The sequence below is a fragment of the Primulina eburnea genome, chromosome 7 (assembly GCF_022965805.1).
Source record: "Primulina eburnea isolate SZY01 chromosome 7, ASM2296580v1, whole genome shotgun sequence".
NCBI lineage: Eukaryota > Viridiplantae > Streptophyta > Magnoliopsida > Lamiales > Gesneriaceae > Primulina > Primulina eburnea.
The window spans coordinates 18,919,296-18,943,337 of NC_133107.1; the positions used below are offsets into that span (position 1 = coordinate 18,919,296).

Consider the following 24,042-nt stretch of genomic DNA (forward strand, 5'->3'; position numbering starts at 1 on the left):
TTTATGGAATCTAATATGTAAAAATGTTTATTTTAAATGTTCGTGGATTTTTATATGTTAAAATGTTTATTTAAATGATTTATGGATTTTTATGAGGAAACCGATAACGTTAAAAGATATGTTGCATGCTTCGTTTAAAAGAAAAAACGTTATATGCATGTTTAAATTTTAGAAAATGATGAGAATATGAAACGTTGAAGGAAGTGAAGTAATTGTGACTAATACGATAATATGTTGGAGATATCGTGAGGATAACGGTCCCAGTTTGAGCCCGACGATCGTGTTTCCATTGATATGAATACGATGGTATATTGGAGATATTGTGAGGGAGAAGGCCCTAGAGGGAGCCCGACAATCGTATTTCCATTGACACGATATGATATGTGAATACGTAAGACCAAGGCTCAGTTGGGGGGTGAGAGTCTCGCTGATGTTCCCGCCGCCCAGTATTGTGGTTACATGTAGATGGATCCTTCATCCAATGCGCAGACGAATATGAAAGTCACAATTATCGATCTGAATTCAACAAAAGGTATATGAATATGAATATGAATATGAATTTGAATATGTTGATACAAATATGGATATGGATAGGAATAGAATATGGATATGGATACGAATACGGATATGGTTATAAATATGAATATGTTTATGATGATATGAAAATGTTTACAAAATTTTTTATGAAAAGTTTATGGAAATGTTTATGTTTAAAGTTGATGCATCATTATGGAAAATGTTTTTGTTTAAATTTTATGCATCATAAAAATGTTCATGTTTAAAGTTTATGTATCTTTTTGAAAATGATATTTTTAGTACAAGTATTTTCGTTGTTGTATGTGATCTGTATATGTAGTACTTGTTATCAATATTATGGTGTGTTGAGTCTTTAGACTCACTAGGTGTGATTGATGCATGTGATTATGATAATAATGTTAGTGGAGGTCTTGATGGTTGACCTTGCTGGACTGAAGGTGCACATAACCCGAGGACCGACGCTAGTTTTCCGCACTAGACTTATATTATATTTTTAAGTTATGTTAAAAATATTTTATGACTTTTATGATTATGAGAGGTTTTTGAGAGGGTGATAGTATGGGCTATACATTTCAAATAATGTTGTTAGGTTAGGTAAAACGTTTAATGATTATATGATTCAAACTATTTTCCTTGAATTTTTAAATGTTAGTTGGATGTTATATATATACATATATGTGTGTGTGTATGTGTGTTTTGAATTATGGAGATTACGGAGGAAAAAAAATTTCTAGTACATTTTAAGAAAACGAGTAGTGGACGTTTCAGTTGGTATCAGAGCCGATCTCTTCGAGTACAGGTGTTGTTCGGGGACGAACCAAGCGGAGACTGGTGGGCATGTGAGGCCCAGGGGCCAAAGAGGGCGGGGGCTGATCGCCGATGCCATGAGGTTGCACGGACAATGAGCGGCTTCTGACAGGCTTCAAGGCGGAGGGGACATGGATGAACCGATCTTAAACCGAATTGAGAGGGATTCCGAAACTGTTCAGATATGGAACTGTGCAGTTGAAGAGGGATTAAAACATTTTATATGTACTACTCATATCAAGAAGGTGCATCACATAAGAACTCCAAAGTTAAGCGTGCTTGACTTGGGGCAACTTTGGGATGGGTGACAGCCTTTGGAACTTTCCCAGGATGCGTGTGAAGACATAAGCATGCTGGAAAGACCCGTCTTGATATAGTGAGAATAGTCGTCGAATCTGGGGCGTTATAGTTGGTATTAGAGCAATGGTTCTGTAAAGGGTTGTGCCACCATCAGTGCCGGGAAGCTCAGTCGACAAGCCTCAAATTTGTAAGTTTACATGCTTTATATAATTTATATGTTGTTACCTGCATGACTACATGAGCTATATGTTTACGTCACAGTTTAATAGCTTTATGAGGTTTTATGTTCTATATGCTCTAGTATTTTATACGTGATACGATATGAAATAAGAAATTATTTGATTTTAACGCATGTTGGCTTTGTGGTGGAATTGGACTATGTTGATTTTTGGGTTTTAATATTGACGTTCTACTTTTCTGGTCATAAGTTAATCGTGAATATTACGAATGCTTTTGGGACACAGATTTTTCTAAGAAATTACTGATGACTCGTGAGTACTAGTGGAGTTAATTTTGGGAATTTGAAATAAGGAATAATTATTCGAGGATTGTAACGACTTTGGAAGTATAAAATGTATAATTTGGGATGTTAGGTTTTAATGAAAATGTATATTGGTTATGAGAATTGATTTTTTGGGTAAATAAGCTAAATTTTTTGAATATTTATGGCATGGGAAACCTATAAAAAATGGAATTAGGAACGCCAAGAACTTATGGGTAATTGTTGAATTTTTGAAATAAGGATAAATCGGGTAATTTTTGAGGAAATTAAGAATTTTTTTTGCAATTATTAAGGAACTTTGGGGACTAATCTAGCAACTGTGAATTGAATGATTTAAATCATGAGAACTTTCGATAATTTAGACTTGTAAGAATATTTAGAATCTTGGGATATCTTAGGTTATAACGTTATAAGGGATGTTAATCAAGAGAATTATAGGATGAATCAATATTAAGCTTGAAAATCTAAGAATTTGTAGGTGTGTTTGGGATTTTAAGATTGAGATTGATAGGTTGATGAACATTTTGGGTATATAATAAGGAAAGTAATATACAATAAGTATGGTCATCCATCTTTTAATATTGAGAATTGTAAGAAAAGTTGAAATTCGAGTTTATAGTAACATAACACTAAGTCATCATGGGTCGTTTTAAGTTCCGAGTCGCAAACAAGGATTTAGAAGGTAAATTTAATTGGGATCAAGGAGACATAAGAACTTCCTAAAACTTAAGTTTTATCATAGTAGCACAGCGAAAGCGTGTATTTTTTGGATACTAGAACTAAGTCTAAACTTTGATTATCAAGAAGAAGCGAATTTCGAGGACAAAATTTGATTTAAGGGAGGAAGATTGTAATGCTTCGAAAATTTAAAGGTCCACGCGAACCACATGCACAGCAAGTTATTAAATTCCTTTTGTATTTCAATTAATTGTTTTAATTGCATACATTAATATGTTGTTCATATTTATATGTTTAAAATATATTTTTCTACATGGTTGTATTAAAATGTAATTTTTAAGATTATTCGAGTTGCGATCGAGGAACGGAGACCGATGGCTGAAAAATGGAAAAGATTTTTATTAAATAATTGTTTTTAATTATTTAAAATATGGTTGATTCTTTTTCTTATTTTTGAAATTAAGGATTTTGAAGTGATTTTATACGCCAGAACATAATTTTTATCGGTGTGGATTTTCAACAAAAATATGAACATATTGGCAACCCGGTTAATAAATTCACAAACTTTTCTAAACAAAAGAAATTTATATTTTAATTAAGCACTAACGGGTCTAATTAACCTTCTTAATGGGCCAAGGCTTGTTTAGTGTTTTAATTAAACTATATAATATACAAAAAACTACCCTAAACCCCCATTAAACCCCACGCCCACCTCCCCAATACAATCAAAAGTCTCCCCTTCACACGAGTCGCGGCACACACATCAAAATTTGAAGGAAAGGCATGGAATTGATAAAGTTTTCAAAACCGTCGTCTCCTCATCGTCGTTCTTCAATTGTCAACGGTTATTCGGGCATAAAATACGCAAATGCGCGGCATTTTTTTTCCTTCAAACATATATCATACCATAGTAATTGTTTAAGCATATTTCAAATGAAAACATGGCACATAATTGTTATTTTCGTAATTATTCACATGCATGTTCTAAACTCTGGAGTATTGGTTCCAAAATCATGTTTTATGTAGTTTAAGGGGATGCCATAAATTAGGATTTGATCAGGCATGTTTTTACATGAGTTAGGGTCGTAGAAACACGACCAACAAGCTGCACAACATGATAGAATAAAAGCTGGAACCATCGGGTGTCTTAAGTGATGGAGGGGCTCGGTTTATGGGCATGAAGGCTGGGCTTGGTCTCGCCTTGGGGCCATGGGCGAGCTAGGGTCTGTTATGGGTCAAGGGAAGAGTCCTAGCCACACTAGAACTCGAGACCAGGGCTGGGGAGGAGTCCTAGATCTCCAACCCGAGAAGCTTAAAGGAGACGCACTGGTGTGTGCTGCTGCGCAGGGAGTAGGTTGCTCGGCCAGGGGGCTTTGGGCTGGGCTAGGCTAGGTCCTTAGAGTCCTAAGAGGGTGCACAAGGGTCTGGGCAGGGGCTGGTGCGGCTTGGGTGGCTGCTGGCTCGAGAGGAAACATGAGAACGTGAGAAGCAAGATACGCGCGAGGCTGCTGTGCTGTTTTGGTGGCTCGCTGCGTGGGTTCCAGGGATTGGGCTGGTCTGGGTAGGGTCTGGTCATGGTCCAGGGATGGTTAGGGTAAGGTGGGCTTGGTGGTGGCTCGACTGGAAGTGTCATAGGTTGGCAAGGAGTCCATTAGCGTGGGTTAGCAGCTTGTGCAGATATGGTGCTTGGTTGTTGGGCTTGTGCATGGATTGAGGGACGTAGTTCGAGGGCCTGGGCTAGGTTAGGCGGGGTCTGAGGGTGGTCTAGGCTTTGTGAGGGTCAGTGCTGGTAGATGACTAGGGGGCTGTAAGGTTCCTAGAAGGAGAAGGAGTCCTATTGCAAGGAAACTCATGCACGCACAAAAAGAGGTCAAGGGCAGTGGGATTTTCGAGGGTTTAAGGGGCTGGTAAGGGGCTTGGGCTTGGTCAGTAGGCTCCCTAGATGGGTTGGCTCGAGTATTTTGGGAGATGGCTCGGGGTGTTCGAGTATGTGTCAATTTCGAGATTTTAAAGAATAAAATTAGAACTATGTGCCCAACGGTGTGGTTCATTGTTCACAAGGGTATGATAAATAATAAAAATGTTATGTTTAAAATTTGGGATCAAAATAATGAGTTTTGGATTTATTCAGGATTTAATCGCCTCACGAAACGTTAATTAAAGAATTAATTGAAACATCTAGATTTAAGCATAATAAAATAATGTAAAATTAAGTTGTTAATTTGAAATTTTTATATTAAATTTTGGTTTAATTCGGGATTAAAAAAATGCATTAATATGTTATATTTAAAGATTAATTTAAAAGTATCGATTTAAGCCAAATAAAAATATGAGAAAATTAATGTAAGCTTAAATAAATATTTGTGACATGTTAGAGTAAATGGAAATGAGAAAAATTCAAATTCGAGGATTTTTACGTTTAGGGGTAAAATAATAATTTTACAACTATAAAATAAGTAAACGTCATGACAGTGTCCTGAATGCTGTTTTATATGTTAATATGATTATTTTAAATATTTATGGAATTGTTATGATTTAAGATGTCAAAATATTATTTTAAATGTATATGATTTAATATGTCAAAATGTTAATTTAAATGTTATGATTTGATATGTTAAAATGTTGATTTTTAATGTTTATTGATTTTTGTATTTTAAATTGCTTATTTTAAATGTTTATGGAATCTAAAATGTAAAAATGTTTATTTTAAATGTTCATGGATTTTTATATGTGAAAATGTTTATTTAAAATATTTATGGATTTTTATGAGGAAACAATAATGTTAAAAGATATGTTACATTCTTGGTTTAAAAGAAAAACGTTATATGTATGTTTAAATTTTATGAAGTGATGAGAATATGAAACGTTGAAGGAAGTGAAGTAATTCTGACTAATACGATGATATGTTAGAGATATCGTGAGGGTTATAGTCCTGTGGGAGCTCGATGATCGTATTTCCATTGATACGAATACGATGATATGTTGGAAATATCGTGAGGTAAAAGGCCCCAGAGGGAGCCCATTTTTGGGAGAAGGCTCCAGAGAGAGCCCGACGATCGTATTTTTATTGACATGATATGATATGTTAATACGTAAGGCCAAGGCTCAGTTGACGGGTGAGAGTGTAGCTGGTGTCCCTGCCGCCCAGTACTATGGTTACGTGTAGATGGATCAATCGTCTAATACATAGACGAACACGAAAGTCACAATTATCGATCTGAATTCAACAAAGGAAATATGAATATGAAATGAATATGTTGATACAAATATGGATATGGTTATGAATATGAATATGTTTATGATGATATGAAAATGTTTAGAAAAATGTTTATGAAAAGTTTATGGAAATGTTTACGTTTTAAGTTGATGCATCATTATGGAAAATGTTATTGTTTAAAGTTTATGCATCATGAAAATGTTTATGAAAATGTTCATGTTTATAGTTTATGTATTTTAATGAAAACGATATTTTTAGTACAAATATTTTGCAGTTTTGTATGTGATCTGTATATGTAGTACTTGTTATCAAGAAAATGGTGTGTTGAGTCTTTAGACTCACTAGGTGTGATTGATGCATGTGATTATGATAATAATGTTAGTGGAGGTTTTAATGGTTGACCTTGCTGTACTGAAGGTGCACATAACCCGATGACCGATGCTAGTTTTCCGCACTAGACTTATGTTATGTTTTTAAGTTACGTTAAAGATATTTTATGACTTTTATTATGATTATGAGTGATTTTTTAGAGGTTGATAGTATGTGCTATACATTTCAAATAATGTTGTTAGGTTGGGTAAAACGTTTAAGGATTATATTATTCAAACTATTTTCCTTGGATTTGTAAATGTTAGTTGGATGTTTTATTTTAAAAATGGTGTCAACGTATTTTAAAGAAAAAAAAATTTAGTAGCATTTTAAACAATAGACGTTTTGAAACGTCCATTACTCGTTTTCGAAATTTTCAAAGGTTGCATGCATGCGACATTGTTGAAAAATACATTTTTAAAAATTATCGTAAATAAATAACAAATTGAACACTACAACTAAAAATGGCCAACTCGTCCATCCAAAAATGTGCGTAAAAGTTCTAATAACCATCAACATGTCAACCCAGTACATGAAAATGTTCATGCCACTCTAAACTCATAAAAATATGATGTGCAGAAATATGGTCCTTGATAGACTCTTAATAGTTTGATTTTTTGTTGTCATATTTCTCATTGTTACCATTCTTAACGTGCTTAATTGACACATATTTGTGTGATTTTATTGTAGGAAGAAGTTTTCTGCTCTTACGATAAATCTAGGCTAAAAAGGGTGATTTTATATCACAATTAAAGTTGACGATTTTATCTTAGTGGAAGACGTGAAGCAGAAAAATTCAGAAGTGATTTTTGGACAAGGCGTGATCACGCCTTATGACTACTCTTCAATTGCCTAGTGAGAGTTGATGACTTTTCATATCAAGGAATAAATAGAAGATAGAGTAAAAAACTCTATATTCTTAGTGGATATTTCTTAATATCTTTTAGATTTTAGTGATTAGGTTTTATATTTAGAATTTTTTGGGCTTTTATACATTTTTTTTGGACCCAAAAATAAGAACACTTCCTTTTTCTTTTCCAGCCTAATCAACGAGTACAGGAGGCAGCAAGGAAGAAAAAAAGGAGCAAAAAAAGAGATCCCTCTACAAAAATCACCACAACTCACGTGAAGAACAAGGAAAAAAGGGCTCAAGGATTTTCTCTCCGATTTTCTCCACGGCTCTAGTACCTTTCCTTTCTTTATTTATTTTTATGGAGATTATAAACCGAGCCATGCTTGGCTAATTTTCTAGTCTGATTTAAGTATTGTTTTTACTATTTAATTTATCACCGTGAGGTATTTGTTCTTAGATTTAACATCCTTATTATTCCAAGTATTTGTCGATTTAATTCCATGAATATTGTATATCGATTAATTTGAAAATTTAATTCGATATATGATTTTATACTGTTAACCATGAATTTAGTGATCCATATTTGTCATGAATGATTGGTACATGGGTAGTATAGATTAGATGTGTTGTGCTATCATAATATATTAAATCTAAATAAATCAACAAAACTGAATTATCAATTGCAGCTATCTCAGTTGTTAGATTTCAGGATTAACTGTTTTCAAAAATCTAAAACTATCTTTAATTAATATGGAACACTATTGTGTCCAGTTGATTATTGAAATGTTTTGATGGGATATGCTGGGTTCAGTCAATTAATTTTGGAAAACACAAGAACTTTAGCGACTATCCCTATAGTTCGAAGGTTAATTGCTTGGAACAACTTGAATAAATTATTTGTTAGCCGATGAACAGTGATATAGTTAAATAGTAGAATTCCTTTGAATCAAATCTTTCTCATATTAAGTTCTTCATTTTATTCTAGGTGATTAATTATCATTTTAATTTATTATTTTCCTTTCTTGGATAAATTTAGTTTAGTATTTTATTTAATTCATATACAAAATCCCCCATTTACTTGCATTTTGATCCAAAGAAATCATCCCTGGTTCCCTGTGCATTCTACCCTGCTCACCATTACAATAATATTATTTAGAGAGTAGGAATTTAAGTTTGGTGGCACCACGACAGCACACCAAATTTTGGCTCCGTTGCCGTGGAATGGTGTAAGGTTAGTTTCTTTCGAGTTTAGTTATTTTATTTTCTTTTATGCCTCGTTCTTCTCGTACATGTGAACTCTAATATAATCTAGAAATCGAGAAGATAGTGAAAACATTGAGAAAAGAAGAAAGGCTACGGGAAAACAACCATCATCATCATCATCATCATCTCCTGGTTTAAAGTTAGCCTTGAAGTCAACGGACACTGAAAGAGAATCCAAAATTGATTTAAGACAGACAAAAGTGAGAGTTACGAAAAATTAATGGCAGAACCAGTTCAAAGAACCCTTGAGGAGTTAGCTAATCCTAACGTTATTCAACAGCCTTTATGCATTCAATTCCCTACTACTGATGCCAATTTTGAATTAAAATCGGGTATAATTCATTTATTGCCTACTTTCTGTGGTCTTGCAGGTGAAAATCCCCACAAACATCTGAAAGAGTTTCATATTGTGTGCACAACCATGAAACCACAAGGGTTTACTGAGGAACAAATCTCATCGCAAGATTTTCCATTCTCTTTAGCCGACAAAGCTAAGGATTGGCTCTATTACTTGCCCTATGGGGCGATAATGACTTGGGATAATATGAAACAACAATTTTTGGAGAACTTCTTCCCAGCTTTACGCGCAGCAAATATCAGGAAGGACATTTGTGGGATTAGATAGTTGCAAGGGGAGACTTTATATGAATATTGGGAGATATTTAAGAAATTATTTGCCAGTTTTCCTCTACATAAGATTCCAGAACAGCTCTTAGTCCAATATTTCTACGAGGGTCTCTCATTTTTCGATAGGAAGATGATTGATGCTGCAACTGGAGATGCGTTGGTAAACAAAACACCTCAAGAGGCACGAGCCCTAATCTCCAACATGGCTGCCAATGCACAACAATTTGGAACTAGGCAAGATAACCCTCCACGACAAGTCAATGAGGTAAGATTTAATCCTATCGATCAAAAGTTATATTCTTTGACATCTCTTTTGGAAAAGTTGGTTGTAGGACAAGTACAACATGCCAAAGTTTATGGTATATGTGCGATTGTTGGACATTCGACGAACATGTGCCCTACATTACAAGAAGATCCAACACAATAAGTTAATGCAATCGAAGAATTTCCTGGACAACCTCAGTGCCGATATGATCCATATTCTAATAGCTTCAATACAAGATGGAAATATCACCCGAATTTTAGCTTTAGGAATCAAGGAGGTCAACAGGGATATCCACAACAAAATTATCACAAACATCTATCACCTCTGCAAGCCTCTAACTCAGGTATGTCCCTAGATGAAATTGAGAAGGCCTTAACTGAGAACACTCAAAAATTTCAACAAGAAACGAGGGCTAGCATTCAGAATTTGAGCACTCAAGTGGGACAGTTGGCGACCGCAATTCACAAGTTGGAAGTACAAATTTATGTAATCTACGTTCTCAGACAATGGTGAATCCAAGAGAGAATGTGAGTGCAATTACTTTGAGAAATTATAAAGAATTGGAGGTTCAAGAAATTGGGTTACAAGCATCAGCCAAGCAAAAGGAAGAAAATGAGATAAAAGTTGAGGATTAGATAATCAATCAAGACGATGCTCTGAAAGGTAAGTTTTCTCTTCTATTTGAGTATAAACCTATTCCCCCATTCCCTCTTGCATTGAATAGGAAATGTGAAAGTATTAAGGAGTTAAAATGACACTTTACATAGAGGCGATGTAAATATTCCTTCATTAGATGCTATTAAACCAGTACCTCGTTGTGCTAACTTTTTAAAAGAATTGTGTACTACACAAAAGAGAAATAAGTTGAAGGGCTGTAAAAGAGAGAATGTGGGAGAACATGTTTCTATTGTTATTCAAAAAAATATTCCTATCAAATGCAGTGATTCAGCTATGTTTTTTTTTATCCCTTATACTATTGGCGATAATTAGACTTGAAAATGCTATGTTGGATTTGGGTACTTCTATCAATGTCATGCCTGATTCTGTTTATAATTATTTGGAACTTGGACTTCTAACTGAAATCGGCATTGTGATTCAATTGGCTGATAGGTCCACTATTTATCCTAGAGGTGTAATTGAAGATGTTCTTGTGAAAGTTGAAAATTTGGTTTTTCCTGTTGACTTTTATGTGCTTGACATGAAAAATGATGATTTAAACAGCCAAATTTTCCTAGGAAGTACATTTTTGAAAACTTCAGAGTCTATCATAAATGTCAATAGTGGTACCCTTACTATGGAATTTGATTGTGAGATTGCTAAGTTTAATGTTTATGATACCATGAAATATCCTGTTAGTGAAAGCACTATTAATACTCTTGATATCGCTAATCAAGCATGTACTCACGTATTTATTGAAAGACCTGTTGAGAATTCTTATACTATATTTTCTTTCTATGATTTGCAGACATCTAAAATTACGCAAAAATTTCCTCTAGATCGACCCAAGCATGTACTCATGAAAAAAGAAGAAATATCCAAGGGATAGGGATTTACAAGAAATTCAAAGAAAACAGGAACTTGCTGAAATTTGCTATGACAAAATATTCAAATGGAATAAAGTGGACAAAGTGACCATCTATGAACAACCATGAGCAACAAGAAAGAATGAATGTCGAGCTAACGAAAATAAAAAGAGCCGCTTCTTGGGAGGCAACCCAATTTATTTTTATTTTTGGTTTTTTTTTTATTTTGATTTTTTCCTTTTTGTTTTTAAAATAGTACAAGTTTTGTTACTTTTGCGCAGAAGAGGTCTTTTTGCAGGGCGTGATCACGCCTTATAGGGAAACCACTTCTAGTCAAAAAATGGAGGTCCTAAATGCAGATGAAGTCTTTAACAAGGCGTGATCACGCCTTGTTCGTACACTTCCTCTGTAGCCCCAACAGTAGATGTCTTTTGACAAGGCGTGATCACGCCTTGCCTGAACACATCCTCTGTTTTTTTTTTTTTTGAAAAAAAACGTAGCAGATGTATTCGGCTAAGGCGTGATAACACCCTACTCGAATACCTCTTCTGATGTCAAACAAAAAGGTTTGTAATAGAAATTAAATAAATAAGATTGAAATAATTGAATTAGAAATAGCGTTTACACCTTCCTTACCCTATTTTTGTTTCCCATTCTCAATTTCTCGCAGGCTTCGTCAACCCAGCCGCAGCAACGCCCTGTCGCACACCACCAACCCCGCCACAGCAATAGAAAGCTTTGCTCCAGGATGCCCAACAATTTTCAAGGGATTTTTCTAACTTCTTTTGTCTTTTTACTATCTACGTTGTGCATTTAATTTTTGTGTCAATGAGGACATTGCCACATATAGGTGTGGGAGGGGGTATATAGCCTTATTTCTAATTTTAATTTCTATTTTTTCCATTTTTTTGCATGTTTATTCGAGGAAAAAAAATTATGAAAAGTAAAAAAAAATAAAAAAGAGGAAGAGAGAGTATGGCAGAATGAAGTTGTTTGATCCATAAAGCATTTAGTGTTTATTCGTTCTATCTCTCATTTGAATCTTGAACGCCTCTGATGCGAGTCTATAAAAATAAAAACTGATGTTTTCTTAGTGTGCAATTATTTTTGCATTCTTACTGCTACATTTATGGGTAGTTGTTTTGGATGATGTGTTGAAATGACAAGTGTATGGGGTCTAGCACACATACCATTTTTTTTAGTGAGCTTTGTGCCTATGAGCAAACATTATATCATGCTCCATTTCATTTGATTGTGTGTTGGTCATGCATTATTGATTTTTCTAGAACTTGTATTGTTATACATATCTTCGTTGATACCTTGTGATGGGTTAGGTGCACAAATAAAGGTAAAGGACATTAGGTTCAAACCGTTTTCTTTTTCATAATCAGTGACGTTCTTTTGATCCTACCCTGATTCATTTACCCCTAGTGAGCCAAGTTCGAGCATGAGTATATTCGTTGGAAAATAACCACATTACAAGCCATGATAAATCCCTTTTATTGGTTATTCCTCTATTTGAACCTTGAATTGGAGAATCATACAAAATTTTCACATTTAGCATCGTTTTGAGCCAAGAAAGTGCAAATTATTAAGATCGAGTGATTCATGCTCGAAGTCGTCGTCTCAAAAAAAAACTTATTATGAAAAAAAAAATTATATATATTAAAAAAGGGGTGTGAGAAGGAAAATAAGAGCAACAAAGAAGAAAACTGTGGGGACCCGGACGCTAATCATCTTCTTAATCATCGTTGGGACTTAATTATCAGTTCTGATAAACAGGGTCTAAAAATTTTTCTTTTTAAAATGTAACTGCGGAAGGTAATGGAATCTAAATAATATACATCTCAGTATAAAATACATTTCAGTATAAAAGTACAATACTGTACAATCTAAGTCTAAGGTTCGGTTACTAAGTTCAAGTAATAAACCAAATCTAAAGTAAGTCCGGAATCACCACGCTAACTTTTCTTCTCTCATCATCTTCTTGACCCTGATCCAGCACCACCTGTTGTCATGCACACATACAAAACAAGACAACAGCCGGATAACTCCGGTGAGAATAAATCCCAGTATAAAACATGGTAAACATGCATATACATAACATAAATCATGAAATATTCTATCATGAATAAATTTAAAACAATAGATTTCATAATCTATGAAATCAACTCAAAATAAGAATGCAACCCAAATCAATTAAACATGCTACTCAAATTAAATCATAAAAACATGCTATCCTGACTGAAAGCAATAACAATGGGTTTCATAGTCTATGAAACCACATCCATAAACGCATGCAGTTCTAGTCAAATCATGTCTAGACTCGACTCAACTATAACTCTAGGGATCCCGTGATGAATAAGACGTCAATGGCTGTTACCTACTCAACCGATCGTGGTAACTGTACGTCTTATTCCTAGACTTCGGCCATGGCTGTATCGTGGTGCTACAATCGGAGGGTGTCTGCTCCTATGTACGATACACCGAACGTCTAGAAGTCTGACTGAGCTGTCAAGACTTTCCTATCTTAGATGCAATGTATTACAATCTGTAAACAAAGCATACATATCTTAAAATGCAATGTATAACAATCTGTAAACAAAGCATAATATAAACAATAAAGCTAGTATGTGATTTTTGCTGGGGAACTCAAATAGGATCTTATTTGAGTTGTGTCTTTCCGAATATCACATGAATTATACATTTGTCTTCTCTGTCTGACGAAGACGATGATGACCTGTATTCAAATCTGTCCATATCCAATCTGAAAAGACAATATCGAATACATAGTATCAATGACTAACTCAATTCACAATCTGTTCTGATCAATACTCAACTCAGTATATAATCTGATCAATATCTAAATAAAATTCAGTCTGATTTATATCAACGATATTGCAATACAATCGAAATCATATCTGAATATGAACAATCTAATTCAACTGATGTTTCGACGGCATAACAATACTGTCTCGATAACCTCGTCAGTCTAAACATCACAGATATAATACCAGACTTCGTAATCAATAATAATACCAATCATAATCTCAATAACAATACAAATATGATATGAAATCTCAGTCAAATCGACTCCGAAAATCATAACAAATACATAAACAATCTGTTCTTCAATCTGACTTCAATTATACGATATCTACGGTCGTAGAAACATCATATCTGATTCATATGAAATTCTGACAATATCATAAATTCAAAACATGTCTAAACGTAACAAAACTTACGTCCAGCTGTAGCCCGCGTCGATAGAAACTCAGTACTATAATCAGATTGAAAATTGCACGGTTAGATTTCCCCAAAATCACGAATCCATGATTTAAAATCTGAGAATCCCTTTTGCCCTCGTTTCTTTCTTTCTTTCTTGTTTCTGATGGAGAGAATCGGTTTGTTCTTATATATACATGTACTTACACGTTGCATTATTTAAGCCAAATGTCGATTTTTCATGTGCATGCCGCGCGCATATGCGCGCACAAAGTCGCGCATATGCGCCGGTAGTTCTGCCCGGCTGCCTGCAGTATAAATTTTCTCGCGCATATGCGCCACATTTCTCACGCATATGCGCGAGATGTTCTGTCTCGCCCAAAATGCTTCTCGCGCATATGCGCGCGTTTCACCGCGCATATGCGCCCAACGTTCTGGACAACCCGCGCATGTGCGCGCCTTCAAGTCGCGCATATGCGCGCAATGTTCTGCCATTCTCGCGCATGTGCGTCCAACTCCGTCGCACATGTGCGCCAAGCTTATTCTTTACACATAATATCAAATCGTCTTTTTGCTTTACCGGTCCGATTCGTTCTGTCTATAATCGTCTCGATTAATCTATAAATCATTTCAGATTAATCTCTGATTACAGTAATAAAAACTCGGGCATTACAAAAACAATGCTCTTGGATGTTATAATGAGATTGAAGATGTTATTGTTAGCTGAATGTAGTTGTCTTTGTGGAAAGTGTGTATGATCTCTTCAATTCCATAATCTCTTTGTGCCTTATTTCCTACCTAACCTCTAGCCACCGTACAACCCATTTATATCCCTTGTTTGTGCATTTTAATTCATTCATTTGGTGGAGTATGTGATATATTTGTAAGCTTATGGTAAAAAATTTCAGTGTTTTGACATGAGAGCTCATTGATGCATACTGGACACTTACGAGTGAAATGAGCGAATCATGTGACGAGTGTTTGGATCCTATGCATTTTTTATTTCTACACATTCGGGTGGAAGCAATTGTTCAAGATGTTGGTATTTAGGTGCTTAAAAATTAAATTTCTTTGGTGCATGAAAAAAATATTTTATGGTCAAATAAATGAAGCATAAAGAGGATAATGAGTTGAAATAATAAATTGAACTCTTTTATGCTTGAGGACAATCATGATTTACGTGTGGGAGATTTGATAGGCTCTTAATAGTTTGAATTTTTGTTTTCGTATCTCTCATTGTTACCACTCTTAACGTGCTTAATTGACACATTTTTGTGTGATTTTATTGTAGGAAGAAATTTTCTGCTCTTGCGATAAATCTAACCTAAAAAGGGTGATTTTATATCACAATTAAAGTTGCCGATTTGATCTTAATGGAAGACATGAAGCAGAAAATTAATAAGTGATTTTTGGACAACGCATGATCACGCTTTGTGACTACTCTTCAATTGCCTAGTGAGAGTTGATGACTTTTCATATCAAGGAATAAATAGAAGATAGAGTTTTTTTTTCATAAAAAAACTCTATATTCGTAATGGATATTTCTTAATATCTTTTAGATTTTAGTGAGTAGGTTTTATATTTAGAATTTTTTGGGCTTTCATACCTTTTTTTTTTGGACCCAAAAATAATAATACTTCCTTTTTCTTTTCCAACCTAATCAACGAGTACATGAGGCGGCAATGAAGAAAAAAAGGAGAGAAAAAAAGAGATCCCTCCACAAAAATCACCACAACTCACGTGAAGAACAAGGAAAAAAAGCTCAAAGATTTTCTCTCCGATTTTCTTCACGGCTCCAGTACATTTCCTTTCTTTATTTATTTTTATGGAGATCATAAACCGAGCCATGCTTGGCTAATTTTCTAGTCATATTTAAGGGTTGTTTTTACTGTTTAATTTATCATTGTGAGATATTTGTTCTTAGATATAATATCCTTGTTATTCCAAATATTTGTCGATTTATGATTTAATTCCATGAATATTGTATATCGATTAATTTAAAAATTTAATTCGATATAGGATTTTCTACATCGAACCATGAATTCAACGATCCGTAATTGTCATTAATGATTGGTACACGAGTAGCATAGATTAGATGTGTCGTGCTATCAAAATATATTTAATCTAAATATGTCAACAAAACTGAATTTATCAATTGCAGCTATCTTGGTTGTTAGATTTCAAGATTAACTGTTTTCACAAATCTAAAAGCTACCTTTAATTAATATGGAACGCTATCGTGCCCAGTTGATTATTGATAAGTTTTGACGGGATGCTGGTTCAGTCAATTAATTTAGGAAAACACAAGAATTTTATCAGCTATCCCTATAATTCGAAGGTTAATTGCTTGGAACAACTTGAATAAATTATTTGTTAGCCGATGAAAAGTGATATAATTAAATAGTAGAACTCGCTTGAATCAAATCTTTCTCATATTAAATTCTTCATTTTATTTTAGTTGATTAATTATCATTTTAATTTATTATTTCCCTTTCTTGGATAAATTTACTTTAGTATTTTATTTAATTCATATACAAAAATCCCCCATTTACTTGCATTTTGCTCGAAAGAAATCATCACCCATTCCCTGTGCATTCGACCCTGCTCATCTTTACACTAATAATATTTAGAGAGTAGGAATTTAAGTTTGGTGCCACCACGACAGCATACCAGTCCTCGGGTCATGTGCGCACATCCAGCCCTGCCTACTCAGAATTCGGCACCTCCAGCCTCCTCACCAACATTTTACACTTGGACCTCTACATTTAAACTCGAAGCTTACCAAACTCCTTAAAACCCTCCAAAACATATTTTTATACATTTCTTAGACGTAAACTTGAGTCTGATTAAAAACTTAAACGATTTGTTTTAAAACTTAGATCGGGGTCCCAAATCAACCCAAAACTTAATCAAAATTTTTCCAACTTTTAATCACACCTTAAAAACTTCTTAATAGCCCTTAAACCATCTATACCAGCCCACTAAACCCTTCGAACAGCCCTTGCAAGTTGTTGGATTTTTCGGCCATTGCTAATCCTCAAACCATAGTCGCACCAACTCGTTGTTTTACCAATTCTAGACCTGACCCTCGGGGACCAGCCTTGGGCCAGGTCTTCCTAACCCCCTTAGGATCCTTCTGGACTGAATAACTACCACCCTCAGCCCATGTACGTCCGTCCCTAGTTTCACCAAGAAACAATCAAACCTAGCCATACGTAGCATATGCGTCTGCTAGCTTTGATCCACGCATGGTCACTCTACCAGCCGACCATGGACCGCCCTGAGGCCTCGTCAGGGAAAAATTACGTTGTTAACCAGCCCCTGGAATGAGTCACTCCCCGCTGCACCTCACCGCTTACCCGATCTATACATAGAAAACTTGAAAGACACTAGCACCAATCGGCCCTCATACATCCTCATCTAAGCTACCCAAGCTTCGACTCCAGCACCTATTTTGCTCCATCCTAGACGTGTACAGCCCCTTAGAAACATAAGATCGGCGGCCCCTTGCACATGAATCATAAAGACATGAGTTACATGCATAAGCACACGAATTTCATGAACCAAAACGAAACATAAACGTAAAACCGTGAAGGTACCGAGTATTATACATAAATTGCACACATATCAGCATATAGATATGACGTGAATGATGGAAAAGAAGATACATAGCGTGCCTGGATGATTATACGCTTGAAAACTCGAAAATTTCCGCGCAGGACGTGAATTGAAGAGGCGGTGAAGAAGTTTTCTTTGAAAATCCTTGAAGAAATCGATGGAGGATGCTGGTTTTTCTTTTAAAAGATGCTGAAGAATGCTGCTGAATGAGGGAGGGGGCGGCCGTATATTAGGGTTAGGATTAGGGTTTGGTTTAGTAAGGTTTAGTAGATGATTATCACACTAATGAGCTCTAATTATAATTTAAAAGGGTTTTGACCCAATAAGCATTAAAACAAACCCATCAAGTCCAATAACACTTTCGAAAAATATTTCGTTTTTACATTTTTTAGAAAATATTGGCCGAACCTTCAAAAAGTCCTCTGAATCGTTAAAATTCGCGTATTGATAAAAATATGATCCGGCGAAGTAAAAATACCCACCCAGGACCCATTTTCGAAAAACACCCTTAAAAAGACCCCATATTAATTAATTAAAATTAATCCTTCAATAAAAATATTTTTCCTGAATATCCCCGGTCTTCGTTCCTCGTTCGAGCGCGAAGTGCGACTAGAAATCCTAATACATGAAACTATAAAATAATCGCGAAATAAATCCTAGCCATGCAATAATTATGCATTAAATGCATAAAATCATTAAACACATATTTAAAAATAAAACCCTAGATTGCTTTTATTCAGGTTACGTAGTTCAAATTTTCTTGACTTTACAAACTAAATCATAAATAGGTAGAGTTGTGTTTGGATAACACAATTTGGATTTACGAGAAGATTTCACAACCAAAAATTTGAACGACATGGATTTCAAACAAATAGTTTCAAAATTGTATCTGAAATCGAAGAAATAACAATATAAGATATTTCAAATCATTCCACCACGTACATGTTAGACAATTAGACATTTTATATGTCGTTCTAATATATTCTTTATGGGAAGCAAAATGTAAGCTTTTAACAGGAAATTGATAGACATGGTACTCCGCTAGTATAGATAATTGCAAAGTAGATATCTTTTTACATACAAATATTCAGAATAATTTACAATTTCCATTTGTCAAATTATAGTTGGTACTTTGCCAATTTTAATTTTTAAAAAGAGTTGAACAATAATACTGAGAAGTTGGTGAAAAATTCCAATCAAAACATTTTTTTGGGTTTATTTCCTACCAACAAAATTGTGGTACTATGTCATACAAAATGTGGTATATTTCATGTGGAAATGTGGTACACTTTATATGGAAATATGTTACTAAAAAAATACCTAGAGACTGAACACAAAAAAAATCGACGATCCTTAATATAAAAAACGAGTGCAGACTTATTTTTCTGTAACATACTCTAGAAAGTCAACTCCACCAGGAAACTTTAAATCAAGCCAATCTAACCTAATGTAGGGGTATTTACGTCATTTCACTACCTCGCTAACTTGTTAAACACAAGACTTCAAAGTGTGAAAGAGGAGGAAAAAAATTAAGCCGTTGTGAATTCACACTATATACATAAAGCAGAGAGAGAGAAGAGTGTCCGTGGAGTCCAAAGCTCGAAACTTTTAGTTGAATCTTGTGAGATTCTTTCCAGTTTCGTGTCTGCTGTTACTCTAATTTATCTCTCTCTGTGTGTGTATTGTTTTCAGCTGCGGGTTATTGATTTTATTGAAGGTTGATCGTGATGAGGGAGGAGGGCGGAATTAAGGTGAGCCCAGATGAGAAAACCGTGTTTCAAGAAAAGGGTATTGATTTTCTTGGAGAAAATCGCGATGGTGGGTTCGATGAAAAGGGTAAAAGGATTGGGAGTTCTGGGTTTCAGGAGCTGACTCTTAGCTACCTCTGCGAGAGCACTAAACTGGGGTTACCTGAGAATGATATCTCAGGGAAGAATTTGCTTAATTCGTGGAAGAAGTTGAGTTCTGGTTTTAAGGGGAAGGAGATTCAGGGTCTGATCGAGGGGGGTGGTAGTATTTGGGTGGAAAGAGATTTTCTTCAGTTGAATGAGAACACAGGTAGTTCCTCAAAAAAGGAGGCCGAAAATGGTGAAACAGTGGGAGAGAATAGGGAGAAGAAAGCTATAATTGAGTCTTTGGATCTTTCTTTGGCACTCCCTGATGTTTCCCAGTTCAATACTGGGTCTAATCGCGTTCACAATGGGTATTTTCCGACCCGGTTTGGGCCAATTATGAGCGTGCAGCCGGTCGGGCCATCATTTAATAATGCGCAGACGACTTACTCGCTTTCATGTTCGTATTCGCACCCTGTGTCGCATAACCCGAGTTGCTCACTCACCATGAACTCGACCGAGAACAATGAGTACTCAATGGGGATTCATTTGAAGGAGGACGATAAGATATGGAATTGTGGGGAGGGGACTAATGGCTCGGTGCATAGCCGGTTTAGGCCGATTGGAGATGGGACGGTTGCATTGACCAGTCATGGTTGTGATGGAGGTTTAGATATGGGGAATCATGGTGAGTTCAATAAGGATTCACGGAATAATAGTTTTTATCGGACAAAAAGCTCGGAAAATTTTTCGTTTTACCCTTCGGAGTTACCCGCGAGGCCGAGAATGGACGACCAGTCTGGAGATTCGAGAGGGAGGGGTTTGGAGAATTTGAGGGACTCTGAGGATTTCGAGATTGGGAAAGAACGTAAGCGTTCTCGGCCGGAAAGGATACTGTGGGAAATTGTGTCAGAGTCTATTCCTGTCATGGCTCAGATAATTCAGGAGCTTACTGATGATACACTTGACTCTACTAAAGAATACTTGAAGAATGTCATTGCGAATCCAGAAAGGAAAGAAGAATTGATCGGCCTCCGGAAGAGACTCGAGAAGCGGTCTGATCTTACCAAGGAAACTCTCTCAAAGTGCCAAAATAGCCAGCTTGAAATTCTGATTGCTATAAAGATGGGACTTGGAGGCTATTTGAATGGGAGGAACGGACTTCCGACTTCAGAATTACTGGATATTTTCCTGCTCGAAAGGTGCCGAAACATCAATTGCAAGAGACTATTACCCGTAGATGACTGTGACTGCAAGATTTGCTCAACGAACAAGGGCTTCTGCAGTGAGTGTATGTGTCCTGTATGTTTGAACTTCGACTGCGCCAACAACACTTGCAGTTGGGTTGGCTGCGACGTCTGTTCACACTGGTGCCATGCCGCATGTGGACTTCAAAGGAACATCATTAAACCTGGACCTAGTTTGAAGGGGCTTGGGAAAACCGAGATGCAACTTTACTGTCTTGGATGTGACCATGCTTCTGAGATGTTCGGATTCATTAAGGAGGTCTTCGTGTCATGCGCCAAGGAGTGGAGTGTAGAAACACTGATTAAGGAGCTCGACTGTGTGAGAAAAATCTTTCAGGGAAGCATAGATAGGAAAGGTAAGGAGCTTCATTTCGCGGCAAATGAAATGGTTTCGAAAATTGGGAACAAGGCATTAGCTCCTTCAGATGTCTGCAATCTCATGTTCCAGTTTTTTGACTGTAAGTCTTTGAACAGACTCTCTTAGCTTCTTCCAGTGTTGTGCCAGCTAACAATATGTTGATTTGCCAATTTGTTTCTCATTTTTTGGAGGCAATGAGCCACAACCATGTCTGGTAAATTGGCTTGTTAAATTTGAATCGGCCGGATGTTCAATATGTTTGATTGGGAATCAATTACAGGATAGGCATGTTAAGGAAATGATGGTGCCACAATCAACCTTTCTGGAAGTTTCTAATCACTATTAGATCCGAGTCTTTTAGTTTCATTGATGAAAACAAGAAATTTCTTGGGGTTGGGACACATTTAGCTTTAAAAGCTTTGTGATTCTACATAAGGATACTGCAAAACGGCTTGATAGTGGTGAACAATACGAAAAATAATATGGATGGTATATTAAAATTGTAGAAGATAGAAATGGTGGATGTCATCCGCCCAAATCTGCTTAATGTCATTGACTTCCAGAATAACAAGTCCACTTAATGTTAGTGACTTGCTGAATAAACATTTTAATGCAGCACACATCCATCTTTTTCGCCTTTTAGTCATGTTATGCTTTGTTTTTTGGAAGAATTGAAGCATTGTCTCATGTTGCTTTAAACATTGTCTTGTGGCACATACTCTATGTTGTTCAATGCAGAAACTGCGTGAGATATCAGTAATTGTTGACATAACTGAAACACGAGTCAGAACATATTAGGTAGTTGGTGACATGTTGTCTAAGTTGAAACTCACGAATCAGAAATAAGGCTACTTCGTTACATTTAGCTCGTTATAGGCTTTCTGTAGAAATTTTAATTTGATGCATTAATTCAAGATTGGATTGTGATCTGTGCTTTGCATGCAACCTTTCTTGAATTCGATAGAGTTCGTTATCTGCATATTGTGTTTCTATAAGTGAGAAATCTCTAAATTTGTTGGAAAGTGGGAATTTCTTTCTGATTGTTTGCTTGTTCTACTTGGACGTTTCCTTGATTTTAATAGCAGCAAAGCAATTTTTCATTTTTTGAAACTTTTTCATTTCTTATTCACAGATGCTGATGGTTTGTCGAACTCGGGCGTTTCTCCAGTGCCTTCGAAGACACCCTTCTACAACACGAACTCCTTAAGTGGACAACATGATCTAAGACCAATTGATCTCCGTGAAAACTTGATTATCCAGGACGAATGGTCGGTGAAGCCTATGAAAAAAGGTGGTGTGAACAGCCTCGAGAATCTGGTAATGATGAAAGAAGCTGAAGCAAGAATGTTCCAGAACCGAGCGGATGAAGCACAAGGAGAGGTGGAGAGTTTGAGACAAATGATGAGGATCAAAACCGAGAAAATGGACAAAGAGTACGCCTCTCAGTTCGCGAAAATATGCGTACAGGAGACGGAGGAAAGGAAGAGGAAGAAAGCGGAGGAGCTAAAAGAATTGGAGAATTCACATTGCAATTACTATAAAATGAAGATAAGAATGCATTCTGAGATTTCAGGTTTGTTGAAGAGAATGGAAGCTACAAAGCATTAGCTTGTGTAACTTTTATTCTTTTCCTCTTTTTTTTTGGTTAAATATCAAATAGTTTAAACATTTGTTTGACTTCAGAAATGTTGTGTTGGATTGGTTATTTAATATGTAAATTTTGAATACTTCGTTGATTACATCATCAGTTCTGCATCAAATTTGCAAATATTATTTTAATAAATTATGAGTTTCATTTGAAGTTCATGACTCTGTATCCCTGCATTCTTGATTAGGTGTCAACCATATCACCATTCATTCCCCACCTACACACTGCACAGAAAAGCAATTTGTGGACACGATTAAAAAAATTAAGCATTAGATCGAACTGAAATTTCACCATACTAAATGGTGAAATTAAATAGTGGATGGTAGATATCAAGGTTTGTTATCATTTGAATTCGTTTGTAGAGGTTAAATAGAAGTTGCAGCCATTGGAGTTTGAATACAATCTACATGTTGGAGGGAGCTGACATTTAGATATCATGTTTAGGCAGGTTTTCCATGCCAAAACTGCTCGTCACTTTATTTGATTTCAATATATCTGCTGGAATTTAGTTGCTCTATTTGCTATTACTTCTTATTAATTACGTATAAATTATGAATAATTGTTGTCATTGTCATGCTCCGAGACCGAGATCAGGGTTAGTCGACATATATGTTGTTCAACCATCACATAATTACTAAATAACAAGTTTCGTAGTACAATATAAACCAATACCAGTTTATTTATCGTAATCAATCATTAAATTGTCTTTACAATGTAAAAAGAAAATATGCGAAAACGTTTACAACGAAAACTCAAATAAAACTTAAACAAATAGCGTAAACTCAAATGGCTCTTATTTTCGTCCATCATCAGCCTCAAAACTGGTATTGTTCATCTTCCTTCATCTATTCTTCGGACTTATCCGGAGAAAGAGAGTAAGAGGTGAGTGTTATGGTCGTCACTCAACAAGTACGAGTCGTTCGAGCACATAAATAACAAATATATGTGATTTTCGAAAACATATCACATCATGCATAACATTATTCGCATAACATATCATTAGCATCAACATAACATATTTTGGCCTATGCGCCTCTTCTTTACATGATTTACTGGTATCAATCTCAAATTTTTACTCTTCTAAATAGGTGATGACATATAACAGTTACAATCCCATTGTGTAAGGGTCGTAACTTATCATGCATTGGGATTTCCACTCATATCCAGTTGAAT

At 35.6% G+C, this 24,042-nt stretch overlaps 3 protein-coding genes across 4 annotated transcripts; all 3 read left to right on the forward strand.

Moving 5' to 3' along the window:
• Positions 1 to 8,746: 8,746 nt before the first annotated feature.
• Positions 8,747 to 9,151, forward strand: LOC140835759 (uncharacterized). The gene has a single exon (XM_073201168.1). It carries the CDS (start codon positions 8,747 to 8,749, stop codon positions 9,149 to 9,151), a length of 405 nt encoding a protein of 134 aa, XP_073057269.1.
• A 1,270-nt stretch (positions 9,152 to 10,421) lies between these two features.
• LOC140835760 (uncharacterized) lies at positions 10,422 to 11,323 on the forward strand. The gene is made up of 2 exons (XM_073201169.1): positions 10,422 to 10,769; positions 11,198 to 11,323. The coding sequence occupies exons 1-2, from the start codon at positions 10,422 to 10,424 to the stop codon at positions 11,321 to 11,323; spliced, it is 474 nt and encodes a 157-aa protein (XP_073057270.1).
• A 7,993-nt stretch (positions 11,324 to 19,316) lies between these two features.
• LOC140837290 (protein OBERON 3-like) lies at positions 19,317 to 22,996 on the forward strand. 2 transcript variants are annotated; one of them, XM_073203408.1, is made up of 3 exons: positions 19,341 to 19,405; positions 19,502 to 21,321; positions 22,354 to 22,996. In XM_073203408.1, exons 2-3 carry the CDS (start codon positions 19,512 to 19,514, stop codon positions 22,827 to 22,829), a joined length of 2,286 nt encoding a protein of 761 aa, XP_073059509.1. In that variant the 5' UTR covers positions 19,341 to 19,405; positions 19,502 to 19,511; the 3' UTR covers positions 22,830 to 22,996. The 2 variants fall into 2 exon arrangements, with proteins under 2 accessions (XP_073059508.1, XP_073059509.1); XM_073203407.1 differs by having other exon boundaries at positions 19,317 to 21,321.
• Positions 22,997 to 24,042: the final 1,046 nt, after the last annotated feature.

Coding starts and splice junctions, on each gene's coding strand:
- LOC140835759 (XM_073201168.1), top strand. CDS start 8,747: ATGGCAGAACCAGTTCAAAGAACCCTTGAGGAGTTAGCTAATCCTAAC.
- LOC140835760 (XM_073201169.1), top strand. CDS start 10,422: ATGTTGGATTTGGGTACTTCTATCAATGTCATGCCTGATTCTGTTTAT. Junction 10,770..11,197: donor ATGATACCATGAAATATCCT/GTTAGTGAAAGC, acceptor TTTTTAAAATAG/TACAAGTTTTGTTACTTTTG.
- LOC140837290 (XM_073203407.1), top strand. CDS start 19,512: ATGAGGGAGGAGGGCGGAATTAAGGTGAGCCCAGATGAGAAAACCGTG. Junction 21,322..22,353: donor CATGTTCCAGTTTTTTGACT/GTAAGTCTTTGA, acceptor TCTTATTCACAG/ATGCTGATGGTTTGTCGAAC.